The 18212-nt window shown below is 40.6% G+C and overlaps 1 protein-coding gene across 1 annotated transcript in view; it reads left to right on the plus strand.

The window, feature by feature from the left end:
- The first annotated feature begins 930 nt into the window (after positions 1-930).
- The window catches only part of cspg4 (chondroitin sulfate proteoglycan 4), a 70172-nt gene continuing 52890 nt past the window's right edge, over positions 931-18212 (plus strand). The window contains 1 exon segment of the mRNA XM_079347214.1: positions 931-1042. Coding sequence (XP_079203340.1) covers positions 967-1042 — 76 coding nt within the window. The 5' untranslated portion in view covers positions 931-966.

The raw sequence follows: 18212 nt of genomic DNA on the forward strand, positions 1-18212 counted from the left end.
TCCAAAGATCATCTTGGCAGATTGTCCTGTGCTGTGGGTTATGTGAAGAGTAATCAAGAGGCTGTTATCAGCTGGTGGTAGATTAGATATCCCATGTGCAGGGGCTCTAGTCCGTTACACACCAGAGTTTGATTCCTGACTCTGACACTGTTTGCTTCGCGACTTTTCCATCTCTCTCCATCAAAACCAACGTTAATTATTTTTGCCCATCCTCCTCCGTGTTACCCCTGTGTTCTTGTGTGTTGCGTTGATTCCGTGTGGGTCAAGCTTAAGAAAACTTGAGCAGTTAAACTTTTCCATTGTTTGCAACCTATCAATGCAGATAAAATAATCAGTGCAACTTCAAGACATCTGACCTCTAGTCCACATAATGAGCGCAACCTTAATTAGCTTCAGGCTCAGGTTCGTTGAAAAAAAGCTGAAAGAACAAGACATTGATCAAGGAGAAAGGCTGGAAACACAGACGAAAAAGAGAGTTGGGCCACCTGATTTGTCTTTAATTAAAAGTAAAAGGGTTATCCTTGCAGAATGCAGCTGCAGGTCCCTGAAGGCCACTTCAATTATTGGGTGAGACAAAAGGAAGGAGAACTATACAGGACTGAGAGACACGCAGGGAGGCTGTGTTCCCATGTGGGCTCGTAGAAGGAAGTGTGTTCGTGAGCACATTTGTGTGTGACTGTGTTTGTATGTATGAGTGTGTAAGAGCAGGGGCAGAAGGGAGAGGCAGGATAAGATTTTCCAATCTTTGAGAATGCATGTCTCTGTCTGTGTATGTGTAAGTGGACTGGGGAAGGCGGGGGGTTTGAAGGAGGGCGTCCCTCCCGTGGTCCCTCCCCAGCCCTGCCCTGCCCCTTCACATAGAGGAGTATCCTGTAGCAGGTCCCAAAACTGGAAAACTCATTCAGTCTCTTTTGAATGGAGTGTCTTTAACGTTGGAGTCGAGGACTTAACTTTCAACACGCAAACATGAGAGCTCTGTATTCGGTCCTGGTCGGTGCCTTCCTGACCCTGCTACTCTGCCTCCCCAGCCCCGGTCGTGGAGGTAAGTGCTGCTGCAAATCACTCTCTCAGTGCCCTGCTCCCCTCTGTCAGGGATGCACTGGAGGATATCAGATCACTGTCCCTGTCTGAGGCTTCCCAAATGCATTAATCAAAGCAAGGCAGCCCAGATGATGAGGTAATGCCTCAAAGTTAAGCCAAACAAACTTTCACTGAAACTTGCTCCAAAATAGCCCTCAGAAAAAAGTTTGGGAGTAAATTCCACAGCAGGTCCTGTTGATTTTTCTTGACTTTTCTGTTGCCTTTCTCACAGCCTTCATGCCTCTTCCTTTTCTTAGATGAAACTCAATACATGAGGGGGGCGGGAAGATGTGCCAAGGGTCTCACCCTGGGCCAAGGATTGAGGCAACATCTGTTGATTTGTCCTCTAATGGAGAGGACTTTTTTCTTTCTGCTTTCCCAGTCATTGCCGGGCTGAGTGTGTGAGCGCATTTACCTTGAGTCTGTTTGCATTGAACGTGTGGTGCCAAAAAGGCAGGAGGGCGGTGAAGTTTTCGAGCCCTCTGCGGTTGGGAGGTGAGCTCAGGTCCCTCTGCCGGCAGCAATGAATGGCTCTTTCAGATGGAAGTACACAGTGGCAGGAGGCAGAGCTGCTCCTTATCCAGGCAGAGGAGAGAGATGAAAGTGAAAGAGGGGGAGAGAGAGGGAGGGGGTGCTGGTAAAGGAGTGAGAGAGGCAGTGTGTGAATTCAGGAGGGGGATGCTGGAAGGCCAAGGCCCGTACAATGCCGCCATAGTGCATGAAGTGAGCAACAGATGTACCTTTCTCAATGTGATACGAGGCGGTGTTGCGTCTTCTTATCCCTGCTGAGTGTGAGTACAGTTAGTGATGGATGTAAAACTCTCCTCTGACTCCTTCTTACTTCGTTTTTTCAAAATGTGTTACGCACAAGCTCAAGCTAAAAAAATGATCTGTTTTTTCTATGCTCCAAAACTATTGATCTCATTGCCTCAGGATATTAAAATGGCAAGCTAAGGAAAATAAAGACATTGTTGCGAAAATATCATATATATCAAATATCAATATCCCTGGTACTTCAGTGGGTTTTAAGGACTTTTTACTAATTTTTATTTATTGTTTTGTTTTTGTTTTTTTCCTTTTCTGTTGGTAACTTTTCACAACCCACAATACCTGGAAGTGCCTTTGGTTGTTTGTTTGAATATTGCTAAGGTTGAGTAAGTGAGAGTACAATGTTTGGGCGAGGCAGATCCAATATAAAACAGTGTCGTCCAACAGCTTTACCAACTCACCTCAGCACAAAATTGTACATATGGCGAGTTGGCAGCAAGCGGCCTTGGCTATAGGACAGCTGTGGAGCTCTTTTGTCTTCAGATCTTCAATCTCTCGCTGCAAATTCCACTCCAATTAGGTCCAGGCAAACCTCTCTCTCCGAGTGTGTCAGTGGCAGCTAAAGTGAAAGAGTGTCTCTTGATCTGTGTGGAGGAGTATCGCCTTGTTTCAGTGGCACAGAATCAAAGCTCAGCTGGAGAGCTGGATCCAGTAATTCTTTCATTCGTGATCTGTTCCCCACAAGCATGAAAAGAGTCATCTGCCCTTCTGTCTGCTCATTTATAGATAAACCCTGCTGACTGCCATGACACTGACACCTCCGCTGAAGAATTAGTCGTTTAGCAAATAAGTCAATCTGGAGGGCGTTTTGCATCCCGGTCTGCAGTCAGGTTTTGCAAACAGTACCGTCATAGTTAGAGTAGCAGGCATTGGCTGGGTTAAGCCATGCAAGAGATCCAATTTCCACAAATGTTAAACCAAATCGTCTTCCAATCAAAATGATGGCAGAAAAAAGGGAAAATCTTGTGAAGGAACCAGTTCTACTTTTTTTGCTGCTGGCAAAATCCGTGCAGCCTCAGTGTGAACGGGACTCACCCACTGACCCTGGAGAGCTAAATGCTAATGTTGACCAGATGTACCAAGTCGCTGATTAGATTTTGGCCCCCTGTGCTCCACAAAATAGCTGCCACAAGCTGTCGGGGGATTCTACCACTAACCATTGAGAAAGCTTGCAGAAGGTTTCAATTTTTTTTCTGTTTGAATGTTAAGATGTCACAGGCCATGGACCACAATATTCTACAAGATATTTGTCCCTCCACCTGCTCCTACTCGTACCTTCTTTCTTCAGGAAACACTTTTTAGAGGGTAGTTTCTCTTTAAAAAATATTTTCCAAGAGTTTTCTTCACTCCCACCCAACGTCATTGTGGTCCCTCCACCCAGTGTGATCACACCAAATCAATTCTGTAACCTTCCTTTGGAATATATGAGGAAAATGTAGGCAGATTAAATATTTTTCAGAAGATACAGCTTAGCATTCACATTCGAAGGCCTGCCCTTTAAGCCTTTTGGTGCAATAGCGTGAGCCTTTATAAAACATTATCGCACTGATAACACCCCCATTACCCATCCAAGAAAAGCCAAAGCCCATGATTCATATCAGTGGAGATCGCAGAACATCTTGTATTTTGACAGTGAAAGTAGCAGCAGGGCTCTGTATTCCGCAGACACAAAAAAGCATTGTTTCCCCTTGAATCAAGAGATGCTCACTTTATCATGACTCTATCTGAAATTGGACATGACATGTTCCTGTTTCCTTTAAAACAGCCTGCAGCTCAGCGTCATTTCAGAGGCCTTAAAGGCTGCTGTTTGACCGCCAAGGGAAAAAAAAAACGCAAGGGTGGTTATTTCCAAGCTATAAATTGCTCTCCAGTGATTACGCTCTGTTTTGTTGGCATGGAAATAGATGGATGGTTTTTTACTGTTTTTTGGTTGTTTGTTGATAAAAACAAAACGTTTGAAGTTCATCTGTATGGAAGCAACATGCTTCTGAGGAAGCCAAGATCTCCGCTGCCACACCCGTGTGAAAAGAAAGTTAATGACTTACTTTTTCTGGCCCCACTACCAATCTTTATACAAAGTGTTTTCTGTGTTCTTTTGTCTTGTGTGCATTTTTGAAAATCCAAGTGTTATATATTGGCATTTCTAAGAATACAAAATTGACCACAGATGAACAGATGGACGAACAGATGAAACACAGAGAGAAGAAAACTGCTGTCTAACTCAGTTTGCAGAACTAATGGTGCATGCGTAAAATTCTTTCAATTTGTGTGAAGCAAGGAGCAACAAGAATTTTTTTTGGCTGAATTAGGATAAGCATGGATTTAATTAGCAGCCCTTTAATTTTAGATGCGTTATTAAATTGGCCAAATAACATGATAAGTTCAACATCATCCAGCAGCATCCATTGCAAACACTGTCTCATAGTTTATGCACATTTTTGAGTATTTTGGAGAAGTTTTGCTGCTGAATTTGTTTGCATTTTCAATTGCAAAGCTTAACGAGAGGATTTGCATCCCAAGACTGCATATGAGCCCGCTATCTCCCCTGGAGTATAATGTCTCCATGGTAACAAGGAAAAAATAAACATGCAATTTGCCAGGGCTTTGTGAAGTGTCTGCAACAAGGCCTCCATGTGTTCCTAGAGAGTTGGCAGGGAGAACGGTGTGACTAGCAAGTGTCTGCACAGAGGATTAATAAGTCCAATATTTGCAGTGGGAAATTGATGAGATTAGTGTTGTGCTGGTCCCACAGACACACTCTGTGACCCTGCCCTCACCTCTCAGTTTAAACACGACGCAAATGTTAGGACAGAACAGAGATGGGGCAGTTGGAGTGAAACCAAACAAAAAAATGTTGTGTTTATAAATGCAGAGCAGAATGCACAGCCTGTTTTTTCTCGATGGAAATGTCTCCATATGTGACTGAAGAACTGAATGTCCAAATGTCCACTTAAACTGATGGGAGAAATGTCTGGGAAGGGAAATTTAAAGGCTGGAGTCATTTATCACAGTTTGCTGTCTATGACTTAAATAATACACGGCATGAGCATGATTTACTGCACATGTTGTACAAACAACAGCACAAGCATCATTTCTAATTGCTTATTCATTTGACCATTTCTGAATTTTTACAACTGAAAATTGTTTACGAGCTCCTGGGCTGTACAAAAAGTGAATTTCTTCTCAAACTTCACCGTGTCACTCTTGTTCTTTGGCACACTTATTGACTAGCTTGTCCTTTCAGCTGCATAAAAATGAGACCCTCACAACATCTTTGAGCATGGCAGACGATCAATATTGATAATATTTCTAATATGATATAACCTCCTACACTTCTGCCTGCCTGGTGTTTCATCCGGCACTTTCAGAGAGAAAGTTTCAGTGAGTCATGGTTTATTAACAGCTTTTTAGGGGGTTGGGGAGGGTGGGTGGGTTCTGGCCCAAGGCAAAACATCATCACAAGAATCTTAAGTTAGCTGTATGGGTAGCCTGCCCCAACCAGCTCCTTTCCACTCTATAACTTCATTTTCTTGCTACAGGTAGAGTAGAGTTTAATGTCTGACCTGCGGACTCAGGATGGGCAGGAAGTCTGCCCGGTGATTACAGTGCTGAACATATAATGGAAATGTTCGGAGCTTGACTCCAGCCACAGCAATAACTCCTGTCAAGTCTCCTTGAGCAAGACACTGAGCTGCAGTGAGCTGCAGTGCTCTGATAAGCATTCCAACAACAAGCCAGCAATGTAAAATGCATAAATGTGCCTTTGAAATGTTTATCGCTGCCACAGCTATACAAAGGACAACTCAAGTTAAGTAAGCATTGGATCCAACTTTCATAAATTTGGTCATTATTTGTATGAGGTGAGATAACTACTCACATTGGGTGCTCTATGAAAAGGTCAACATTGGCCTAACCATCATACAGAGAGAAAATAAGCCAAGAGTCTTTTAGCCATTTTAGCAAAATCCAATTTATTTTGAGTGGAAACTAAAATCTAAAGAACCTATTATAACAAAGGGTGTGGAAGGTGGAAGTTGAATCATTAAGTTGGTCAGTAAACAGCCATGGATATTTATGCACAGTTTGGGTAATAATATCACACGTCGTCTTTGGTTGTCTTTCCAAATAAATTGGACCAACCTGGGGCTTTGTCTAAATAACCATCAGAAGCCCCAGACACTGCCAGTCTCAAAGGCTCCGTGATCACTGTGTTTTTTACTTTGTCGTAATGTGATTGTTTGGTTATTCTACAGACCTCTGAAATAGAATATTTTAGCTTACAACCATACATTTTTGATGAGAACCTGCATTGTAGGTTGGAGCCAAAGTTAAAATGTAGAGATATACCCAGTCAGCAACCTCAAGTGTTAAAAAATGAAGCCCACACAGAAGTACATAGAAGTGCAGTTCCTCCAGCTTTTAGCTGCAAAAGCCCTGGAAGCTCCATAGACGGCCATGTTAAAATTTACAGCAAAAATAAACATGTTTACAGCCTAGTTAAAAAAATTGTGTTATTGATTTTTTTGGGTTGCAGGGGGTGATTATTTGACTATGACCTCAGATCAGACAACACAGTTGAATTTAAGCATATTACTAAGAGGAGGAAAATAAGCTCTGAGGCTAATGGTTATGCTTAATGTGTCATTGTAAGGCTAATTTGACTCTGACAGGTGGGTACGTAGCCGTTTGCCTGGAGGGTTAAGGCCCCCCTCAACTCCAACTCTTTGCCCAATACTAGATTGATCCAAAGATAGGTGGAGCTGTGATTTTCAAGATGGCGACTGTTTGGGTTTTAAAAACCAATCCTCCCAAACGATGGGTGACATCCCTGGAACCAGGTTTATATTGTTTACAGTTTATGGTTACATCTTTTTAACTGTTTATATTGTGGTAATGTAATGTCCAATCACAAACTCACCCCTTTTATCATTAACACATAAACTGTAAGAAAAGAGAAATTGAGAAGTACAGTCGGGGATGAAACAGGCCCAGTCACACTACTTTTTGCCCCAAGGAGTACTGATAACTTATTCCAGCCCTGACTGTATGTCTCTTTAACTCAGTCCCATCATCTGGCTTTTTGTCACCATAATACATTTACTTGGTGACCTCAACTTTATAATTACTGTTAGAAATGACAGCCATAACAGAAAAAAGACCAAAGTTGTAGTAAATCAGCACAAAAGCAGAAGACATATGAAAGGAAGCCATCAAGTTTTCCTTTGCAGCCCTGCCGATGTGACAGATGTACAACCCCTCCAAAACAGGAGATTCACTTTTCCCTCTGAATGTTATCTCTAGGATTGTTGTCATACTCAAAGCAGAGGACTCAGCGACTTCAAAAGCCCATATCATAGCTCAGTTCATTCTCATTGTGATGCTCTAACTCTAAAAAAAACATGTCCCTCGCCTAGAGGACTTTATACTCTCCTGGCAGATGATCTTTCCCACATTGCTCTCTTTGAGGTTGCTTGCTGTCACCGGCAGGCTGCTCAGATTATATTTGAGGGCCATGATCTGCTTAGAGCCCAGCAGACAGCCCACACACACAGACCTCATTTAGCCTTGGGTGTGTACACAAAAGAGTTGTTGTACATAAACACAAGCCCAGATTCTGTCTCAAGGTGAAAGGCCAAAGGGCATCTCATGTGGTGCTCCCATGTTGTTTTAAAACTTTTCACGTCAATCAGATAAGAGGGAAGGGGGTTTTGCAGCTCTTTAGTGATGGATGGTCTACACCCAGATTTCAGGTCTGTAAGTGGCAATTTGGGATTTCAAATTGTTGTGAAATGGTGATTGAATGCATGGTTGCCATGAAATTTGGGGAAATTCTAAGGACCAAGTCAGGAGCACAGGTTTGAAGCTGCATGGATCAAGAAGGAACACAGTCAGCATTTTCTCCAGAGGACAAGACTGGAAAGAAAATAAATGAAATGCTTTAGGGCAACATTGCATTTTGCATCAATCATAGTCTGCACAGTGGTCACTTCTGCACTTTTTGATGGCTATCATTGTTCAAAGTAAAACGTTTTCATTATTTGAAGACAGAAAATGTTCATTCAAATCAGTTCCAGTGTTTGAAAAGAGTTTAAATATTTGGTACTGGCAAAAGTGGTGGACAAAGGGACATGGCCAGTGAGACACAAATCCAAAAGTGGACACAGGAAAAGAGTTTGGGACACAGTCCTATTAAATGTTTTCTTTGCCAACAGCTTGACGTTCTCAAAAATCTGGAACAGAAGATTAGATTTGGTTCATGATATTTTTGAGGATATTGAGTCTCTGCAGCAGCAGGCAACGGGATGAAAAGAAGATTATTTTTTGATTACTGAATATAAAAAAGAGAGAAAACACTGCAAAAGCATCAGAACTGCAGAAACTTAAAACGAGAAACAGCAGACCTATAGAAGGCCCACACTGATAAAAAGAAATGCACATACCTGTGGAAAAACAATGGTGCCAAGACCTGAAGTAAAACATATGAAATCAAAGTGTGTGTGTATGACCGAGAGAAAAACAGACTTGTATATTCCTCGCCTTGCTGTTGCGACTGAACTCTGCATGTTTATTTTTGATAAGAGCTGTTGGGGAGTTTAGTGCCCAAAATGAAAACTCCAGAGAAAATTGTCATCATCGCAGAACTGCCAAGTTTTCAATAAGCAGAAATTATGCATGACCAGATGTCCTGATACGAGTGGCCTCTGTGGGTTTGTCCTTTTTTCTTTTTCTTTTTTTTTTGAAGAGAATTGTCTGTTTTATCATTTTTTGGTCGAATGAAAAGAAATCAGTTCTTCTCTGGCTGCCATTGTTTCCTTTATCCATTGAAAATAAATGAACAGATAAGTAGAAATACAAATATCTCCTTTCTCCAAAGGGAATATATGGAATCATTCAGTCAGTTTACTCCCTTATGGTTTAGACAGATATTTCTTCATGTTTATCAGGAAGGCCATCCGCTAGTGATTTTATCAGTTATTATCAAACATTCTCATATGAGATAAATTAATGCCTAAATCAGATTAAGAAACAATTCCTTCTTTGTAGGACCCTGCATCGCATGTAACTCACATGCCCCAATCTGTGGAAGCAGACGGTTGTGGCCGATGGGGTAACAAAAGGTTGCTAAGGCACTGGAAAAGCAGCATGAATCATGGGAAATGTTTCCAGTGTTTGGCTGATTCATCCGAGGTGTGTTCGGAAAAGCCTGAGGTTTTCACTCCAACATCTGGAGCCAGCTTTGGTCAGTTCATAACAAGCCAAAACTGGAGGCTTGAATCAAATTGTCCCTCTGCTTCTGCTGCCTAATATAGACAAAAGCAACCGCGCCGAAGGAATGTGAACATGCCACAATTAGCCAAGATTTGAAGAATTCTCAGTGTCAGATCTGAATCTTGAAACGGGGACTGTTTGACATCAGATTTGTTTGAATTTTCTCTCTGCAGCCCTCTAACTCTTACAACTTCTAGGAAAGTTGTAAGTGAGACACAATGAGCAAGTAGCAAACTCGTACAAGTATTGTTCTTATTGTGTTTTGTACTCACATGCATGTTTCCTTTTGCATATCTCTATCCCATGGAGACTCATGTCTGCTAATTTACCAAGTCCAACTGGGACAGAAGCTCACACATGAACATGACTCACAATTTTAAATATAGAGAAGTCTACTGAGAGTGAGGGGACTCCCTCCAGCCCAGAGGGAATGACTCAGAAGCGCAAGGCTCATCATGAGACTTCAAACTAATGGTTCTGGAGCTTATAATTAGTCCATGAATCTGTGCAGTTATTAGCCTTTGCTCCAAGACGGAGGGACTAAGCTTTAGCCGCAAGGTACTTGTGATAGACACAAAATGTTTCGACTTGGTGAGTTTCATAGGCAATGTTGTGAAACTCTTTTATAAAGTTCAGAGTGAAATAGACAAAGACACTTGATAGACAAAGTTGGGAAAAAGTCCACTCTTTGTGTTTCCATGTGTTGATTAGAGACATGAAATATCTGAAAATACAATTTTCCGAGCAAATAGCCAAGCTAGTCTTGTGCGTCTTCAATTCCATAATTTAGCACCTTTTGCAAATGTAATTCTTCCTGAAGTCATTTGTACTACGTCAACGTCTAAGTCAACTTTTCCACTCAGAACTGTTCATACTGCAGTATATTTCATTCATCCAAATTCACAATGTGTGACCATTTGAGATTCTAAAGTCATGCTAGCAGCTCTGTCAGACTGTACCAACACAGTGCTAAAGCAGAATGCTACGTTTTACCCTCTAACTCTTTTGCAGTGAAATTACAATGAAGTTTGACTTATTAGTTCTTGGAGCTGAAAAGTTATTCAACTTTTCTTTAAAATAAGCAACTTAGCGTCAGCTACAAGGTTCGAGTCTTAGAAACAAGATTAGTTCATTAGTGTGTGTGGTCCCTTTTAAGTTTTGGAGTTCTAACAAAGTTTGACGTCAAATATTTAACACCTAAATGTTAAAGTTAACAAAAACATAACAAATCCCATGACTTGGTCCATTGGCATGCATTTTCTTTTTTGAAAATGGTTAATTATCCTTAGCTACAGCACTTCTTAACAACTAACTGAATATTTAATTTGGTAGACTTTACACATTGTGGACAACTTAGAGACTAAAGGAGCTTTGTCTGTATGTTCCTTAGCAACACTTGAAGCACTTTATAAGCTATCTCTTTTGAAATCGCATCAGAAGGCAAATATGGTTTGGGGGCTTCTTAGTCGTTCTTGACAAGATTTTATTAATCACAAGGTGGCGACACAGGTGATATGACACAAGATGTTTTTACCCATGTGTTTCACAAAGTTTGACACCCAAACTAAAATACTGGACACCTGATGGATAACTTCCCCAAATGAAGATTTATATTCTATATGGATGATTTATAGTAACATTATAACATAGCGTTTTTTTATTTATCCAGTCTCTGTTCTTTTCTTCCCATATCATGGCAGCGGAAATCTGCAGCTAGTCGGGCCACGTTTCACAGTATGCTGACGGCAGATCAGCGTCAGCTCCCATCCTGTTGAAAATCTTCATCAGCCGTGCTGAGTGACTTGTGAAGTGTTCTGAGTAATTTGACGCCAGACGGCCTCATTACAGACCAGGTTCAGACAGAATCAAGGGGGCTAGGGATAGCGCCCAGCCTGGGATCAGGCAGATGACAGTCTGGAATAGCTTGCACTGGTTAAATATAGCCAGACGGGAGAACCAACAAAGGAGTATGTTGCTTCACACAGGGTTGTTGAAATAGGGTCTAGGGTGGGGTTTATGTGTGAATGTGTGTATGTGATGGTGGTGTGGTTCACAGAGACCCCAGTGTTAGTGGACCAGAGCAAATGTCGTCATCTCCCTGGTTATGAGGGCTTAAAATAACCGCAGGAAATGATGTGTCCCATGAAGTTTGGTTTGACAGACTGTAGGCCGCCTGCAGTAGCACAAAGCTGAGAACAGCTGAGGAACACGTCACTGATCTGCTGAGCCAAATGACCAAGCTTCTTGTGCAATGATGTGTGGAATCTCTCTGTGGTAAAACCAATGCTTAAGATAGTTTAGTTTTCGAAACTACTGTCACTCATTTCAAAAGTTTCTGATTTTTGTTGCTTGTATTAAACAATAGAATTGTTTCTTTGTGACTTGCAGAGTTTGTCATCTGCTGCTTTCTAATATGATGATGTTCAGCAATGTGTAAAAGCTGTGGCTAAGACAGATATCTAAATGTTTGTTGAGTTAAGAATTCATAACTCAAGGAAAATATTTTTACAAATAAAATGTGAAACCATTTGGAAGGTCTCTCTTAAGGCTGGTTCACATGGCAGGATAATTAGGCCGATTTTGGCCCCGATTCTCCCCCTCCAATAATAAGGACGCCCCGATCATCGTAAAATAATCGAATAGGATAATCCTGCGTTAAGACTGCTCTCGTCTGCTCGGAAGGATGTCGGGACCACTCCGATCTGAAATTGGGGATGTTCAACATGTTGGATTGTTTTGGCCCGATTTCTCATCATGTGTGGTGTCCCAGAGGGGAAAGCGAGCACGAGCCTGTTGACTGTGATGTGGAGCCAATCAGAAAGCGAGGTGACTTAGTGGCAAGGAAACACCAGGAGCAAAACAACAATGCTCCCATTGTCTCCACTCCTTTGACCAATGCCTCTTCTTTTTAAAACGTTTTTTTTTTTCAGATTAAAAAAAGCACAAACGATCATCATTGCATCTTCTTCGTCCGTTTGTTGACTCAGGAATCGAGTTTGATCTTGAGAGGTTTTGCAAGATTTGATCGGGGGATGTTCACGAGTGAAATCTGTTCGTGTGTGGTGTTGATGTTGCTGTGTGGATGCACACCACGCACTGTACTACCAACACTGTGAAACCTCCGATTATTTATTGCCATGTGTGTGTGGTCTCTTAGGTTTGGGAAATCGGCCGACTATTTTAAAATCCTCCGTGTGAACCAGCCTTTACTTGTTTTTGACTTTGGGAAGAGGGAACACTGTGAGCAGAGGCGTGGCCAGACAAGTGTCAGGGGTGGCATGGGCCACCCTTTAAATCTGATTGGCAACCCCATGTGCCAACCCAAAATGCAAATCAATGGTTGGCTACTTGCCTCATCAGAGGTGGGACCTCAGTGCAAATGAATTATTTTGGCTGATTTCAACAGGGTAATGGTATTTCAGTTGTAAAGCAATATTTGTCTCTTTCCATAAACATGTCTAATTAAAAACTTGTGCATACTATCTAACTTGCAATAGACTCAATTGCTAATATTTTTACAAGTTAGACAACTGATGAGAGATTGCGTGCATATTTCCAAGTATTTAAAATTGTGACTTTGCACATATATCTTTGTTTTTTAGTCCCTAAAGAATCAAGCTAAGAAGAAATGTTGCCACATTACTTACAGGTATAAAACATTTGTGGTTAAATAAAGCGCTGTGAGCATAAAACCTTGAAAACATACGTCTGCTGATGACTGAAGCATTCACAATCAACACAGTCAACATTTTGACTCATCGAAGCCACTAACAATCGTTTTAATTTTATTTAAATAGAACAGGGTAAATTTAATAGCTATTGTTATAGCTATATAGTATATAGTCGACTTGCCTAAGATGAAGTACGTGTGTTTTTCTACTTATATGTTTTGATGGTTCGTAGAACTTTAAAATACAGTACAGTGGATGTTTTTGTGCTTTCTTGGCTTTAAATAACCTCTCATGAACTCTCTATGTTTATGATGACTACCCTGTAAAGACAGTAATTTAAAACTCCTGCTCTAAACAACACAGACTGTGTATACTGTATTTCAGAAAGACAATTACTAACTGTTATCCCAAAGCAGACAAAATGTGCTGCAATCCACAGAGGTAAAAAAAAAGAAAAGATTCCTTCAAAGTGATCAGTGTTCTTGTTCTCCTCTCTTCAGGTAAATGCATGAAGTAAACCGTACCTTCTACCTTAATGTCCGCGGGTGATTTAAAACATCCTTGTTTACGGAAGGAAAACATTTCTGCCTCACAGAACGCCTCCCAGCACATATTTGTTTTTCCGGACATTATTCACGTTTTATGAGTTTTGATGAAACCAAGCTCAAGAATGGTCACATGCTTGATATGTAAACAAACAGAGATGGTACATATATTTCTTCAGACTACTCTATCTTGTAGAAGAAAACAAAGGTTGTGAGAAATGTGACAAAGGAATCTGGATCTTTGACCCAAGTGACAGCAGAAGCTGAAAACAACCTGTCAGCCAAACCAGAAGAAACGCAGATTACAGGCGAGAGGGGTGCGTAGTGAGAACAACCAGTATTTTTGTGGCCAACTATGCAAGCTGATTGACCACGATGTGCCAAACCGGGCCATGGGAATAGACCACAGGGGAATGTAAAGATGCAGAACAGAGGAGCTGACCATATGTGACCCCAGAGCATCCTGTCACTTTACGTCCAAAAAAGCATTCCTAAGCTTCTCTTCACGACACATCTCTATTGTAACAGTGACCACAGAGGAGACACTTTGGATGCTTTAAACATTGTTGAGTTCAGTTTAGATTTAGGGAACTTAATTGCATTGCGCTCAGACTCATTCTGCTTTTATGGTCCTCTAAAGAGGACAGTGCAGTAGATTTAAACACAATGCAGGCGCTGCCACAATAAGAAAGCTTTCACTTCTTTTAAAGCAAACCAATGATACACATGACCTGTTAAGGTATTTCTATCTGACTGCTATGTAGTCTAATCTTTGTTTAATAACCTCCAGAGGCTGTATAGCTAATTTGCAATGTGAAAGAGCATTTTGCTGCAAATAAGGGTCCCAATAACCATTGGAAGGCAATTAGCTTAAGGGCAGCCTGAGGGGGAGACATGAACTTGCTTTTTCTGGTTCCCTGATTTTCTAATGCATATTAATTTATTAGAAACCCTAGCAAGCTCCCCTCTGTTTATTTGCTCTGGCTTTATTGAATGCATAAACAGACCTTGTAGATGCATAAATAGACCTTGTAGATTTATGAAAAGGAAAACAGTTCAAGTTAAAACAAATGTGTTATGTAACCAGCAGAGGACCATTTAGTCAAGGTTGACTTGGGGAAAACTGGTGTGCAACATTTACTGTAAGTCCTGAATACTTAAAGCTACTTTAAGAACCTTGAACTACGTTGAACTATCAATTAAAGAAGTTTTGAAGAATCTGTTTTAGCCCCTCTGTTTTAGAGTGTCACTTCTTTCATTGCCAAACTACTGTCCAGCTTTTTAGCATGGTCACTCTATCTTCCATATTTGCTTCATCCATTTATGTCCTTTTTGGTCTCTTCATAAATTACAGAGAACAGAAACTGATGGAAAGTCACAGACTAACAGGTTCTCTTTCCTAATTCATTGGTATGCTGCTCTACAGCAGCCTGAAGCCTAGAAGTATCACTGTGAGACAGGATCATTGGTCAGGTAAGCAATTATAAATATTGTTATTGGATAGGCTGCTCAAATAAAAGTCAAGGTTGAGATACTGTAAAAAAAAAAGACAGGTAATGTCTGAGTCGAACTTCAAAATAACGTGTAATGCACATTAGAAACAATCACAATTAGGTAATTGTTATGCCCAACAATTACTTGATTCAATAAAGTAGAATTAATTAAGGTGTAGCCATACGACTGGCTGTAGCCCTGCTAATAGGCCTTCTCTCCTTGGTCTACTTCCACAATATTAACAAGCCCATTGAAAGGATTGTATCTCATAGGGTCAACCCGGTCAGCTGTATTTTGATCTTGAATCTGGAGAGATAGCACAGTTCATGAAAATAATTGTAAAAGATATCCTTTACCTTAACTCAATTGTGCTCCATTATGACAGTTTTATGGGTGATTTCTTACCTTTACACCAGTTGACTAAATTTGAATATCTGTAGGAAAGAGGACTAGGAAATCAGTAGAACATCCCTTTATCATATTTTTGATGTAAGATATTTTGATGTCTGGCCATTGACCAAGCTAATGTATTTAAAGAGTTAAGAGGGATATGGGGAGTAGGAGTTTATCCTGAGAATAGGCGGTTAGCGTTGACTGAAACAAGCACACAAATCGCTACTTATTTAAGGTACAATAGTTGCATAACATTGCTTTAAGTCACATGCTTCCATCTGTGAAAATCATTATCACTGTCTGCTCTTTTGACTTTAGCAGGTGACTGCAGATTAAAGCTTTTTTTTTTTTTTTTTTAAGTTGACTAATTAGCTGGAGTTGAGTCTCTATTTGGGGCCTGTAAGTGAAGAGGAGGAGACACTTTTAATGAGGTTTAACTTATGACTCAATTGAGACATCATGGATGTGACATTTAAACCATTGCACACACAGACTTCTGCTCCACTTGGGCAGGTCAGCACTTTAAAAACAGAAACATCAGATAGCTAATGGTTTTCACTTTGCAACTAAACATTATCAAACCTCATCAGTTTGTCAGGCGGCTGCTGGGCTCGGAGAACTGATTGAACAGAAATAGTTTTACTAAAAAAAATCCTTCATAGCGAAAAAAAATATGAAAAGTTCCAAACAGGATGTCGAGATGCCTTCTGCAGAAATCAAAATTGGCCTTCAGTAGTTTGCCATATTGTGCATTTTGGTGGAAGTCTAAACACTAACTCTCTCAGCAGCTGTTATTGCAGAGAAATGGTTGTGTCATCCAACACGCAGATACTTGTGAGCACAAATATTTTCCTGGCAAGTCAAAATGGAATAAACTGGATGCACTGCCTTGCCAAATTGTAGATTCTTTCCCAGACGTAATTGAACATGGTCAAAGGTAGAGAAAACAGTAATGTTTTCTTAAAGGTTCACTGTGTAGTAATGCTGCTTTCATGATGCGTATAGCCTAAAATGAAAAGCTGTTTTTACAATGATATTAATAATTAATGCAAAGTAATCATCTAATTCAAGTCAAATAAGCTGACAATGATTGAAATTGCACACAATCAAGAGTGAGCCTAAATTATAGATTGTTGATTAGGTTTAATCAGGAGAGTGCTTGTAAGAGTGTCACAATCCAACACAAGATGACTGATACATCAGGTATCTGCGAACAGCCTCTAAATAAACGATAGTATGTCCTCTTTAAAGACATGCCTCTAACCTTCCCTTCTCCTCTAGTGAGAAGCCTTTACCCCCCATTGTAGCTGACGGACTTTTTGAACATACTTCACTGAGCAGCCAACTCTACCTTGCTATGAATATATAATATTATACCGGGAACGCTTGACTCCAAAATGCTGTTTTTTTTGCATGACACCTTCAGTGCTGCACTAAATGGAGAAATTCATTCCGTACTGCAAATGGTCACTGGTCTCTAGAAATTTGAAAGTAGTGCATTACAGCTTGGGAATTTTCAACCATTACCTGACATCTGTCTTTGTGTATGCAGGCCTGCATTCCTGGGCCTGTTGTTTGGCTGACTGGATACAGTTTGGGAGCTGATGCAGGGAATTTGCTTGGCTTAAAGTATGAAATAAAAAGTTGAACAGCTACACAGAAGTCTAAGATGAATTTTGATTTTGCTGAAGAGCTTTTGTTGTACATAACACAAAAAATGCTGCTGTTTGTGGAACTTTGTTTTGAATTTCTGCTGAAGCTAGTAGCGACTGGCATGTTATTCAAATGTGTTCTCGCTTCAAGGGGCTTAAATATCCAAGGGCATCTGCTAGAGAGGTTTACCTGTCCAATTTCAAATCTTCAAGAAAAAAACATTTCGAAATAGGGGCTGCAGATAGTCTGGCAGTTGTGATGTCCTTTCCCTCTTCTTAATATTTTTTGTCTCTCTTCAGCTGTCCAATCGAATAATGGCCATATAAACCAATAAGCCAATAAACAGCCCAAAACAATCTGAAAGAAATAGAAAGAATATCTTTAAATAAATGGATATACATGTTCTGGTGAAGATTTCCAATAGCCCATTGATAATGACGTCTTTAAATGTAATGCTAAATCTATAACGTTTCCCCCTAACGTCCCCAATTGGCTCCTAAACCATGCCGCAACAGTGACAGTTACAATGTCTTCTTTATTCATTTTGCATCATGTGGTAGAACACTTGTGTTTGTTGATTAGAAATAAAGCCACAGTGCAGCTGAGTCTTTTGGCTGCATCATTAGTTCATGCTTCATTAAGTTTTATTGATTTCTGGAAAAGCCTAAGTTCATCCTAATAAGAGCAGCGCAGTTCAAGGGATAAAAGATGCTGTTGTGATGATTTTCAAACATTCTTTGATCATCTCATCTACCCTTTAGCTTTCAGGCCATTCCACTTCCAACCACAAAAAGTAAAGTCCAGGGAGGAAACGTTGGAGATATCCACAGTCTATGGGATTCATTTCTGAGAAGCCATAAACTCAGGTGCATTCCACTCTTGTGGATTTTGAGATATTTCACAGGAGAGGCCACACAATGTGTTTCAGAGTCCACTTTCATGTTCAAGGGTATATCAACGATTGCAGACAGTTCAGTCTTCAAGCAGGGATGCAGACTCTATTTTTTCCCCACAAACTCACCATCACGATGCCAACATCCTGTCAAATATTCCATCTGAGTCCATTAAACCCTGATCTAACACACTGTGACCCCTTGATTATCAGACAGCATTTCTCCAAAGCAGGTGCTTTGAGCCCTGCATGGAAGGGTTATGTGAAGTCCTACCATCAGATGCATTCAGTCACACACGATAATGATTTTACCTTGACCAGAGCAGACTTCCTCTGGCCTTTTTAAAAAAAAAAATGCAAGTCATAAAATATTGATGGCAGTCTTCC

This window comes from Symphodus melops (genome assembly GCF_947650265.1).
Source record: "Symphodus melops genome assembly, chromosome: 6".
NCBI lineage: Eukaryota > Metazoa > Chordata > Actinopteri > Labriformes > Labridae > Symphodus > Symphodus melops.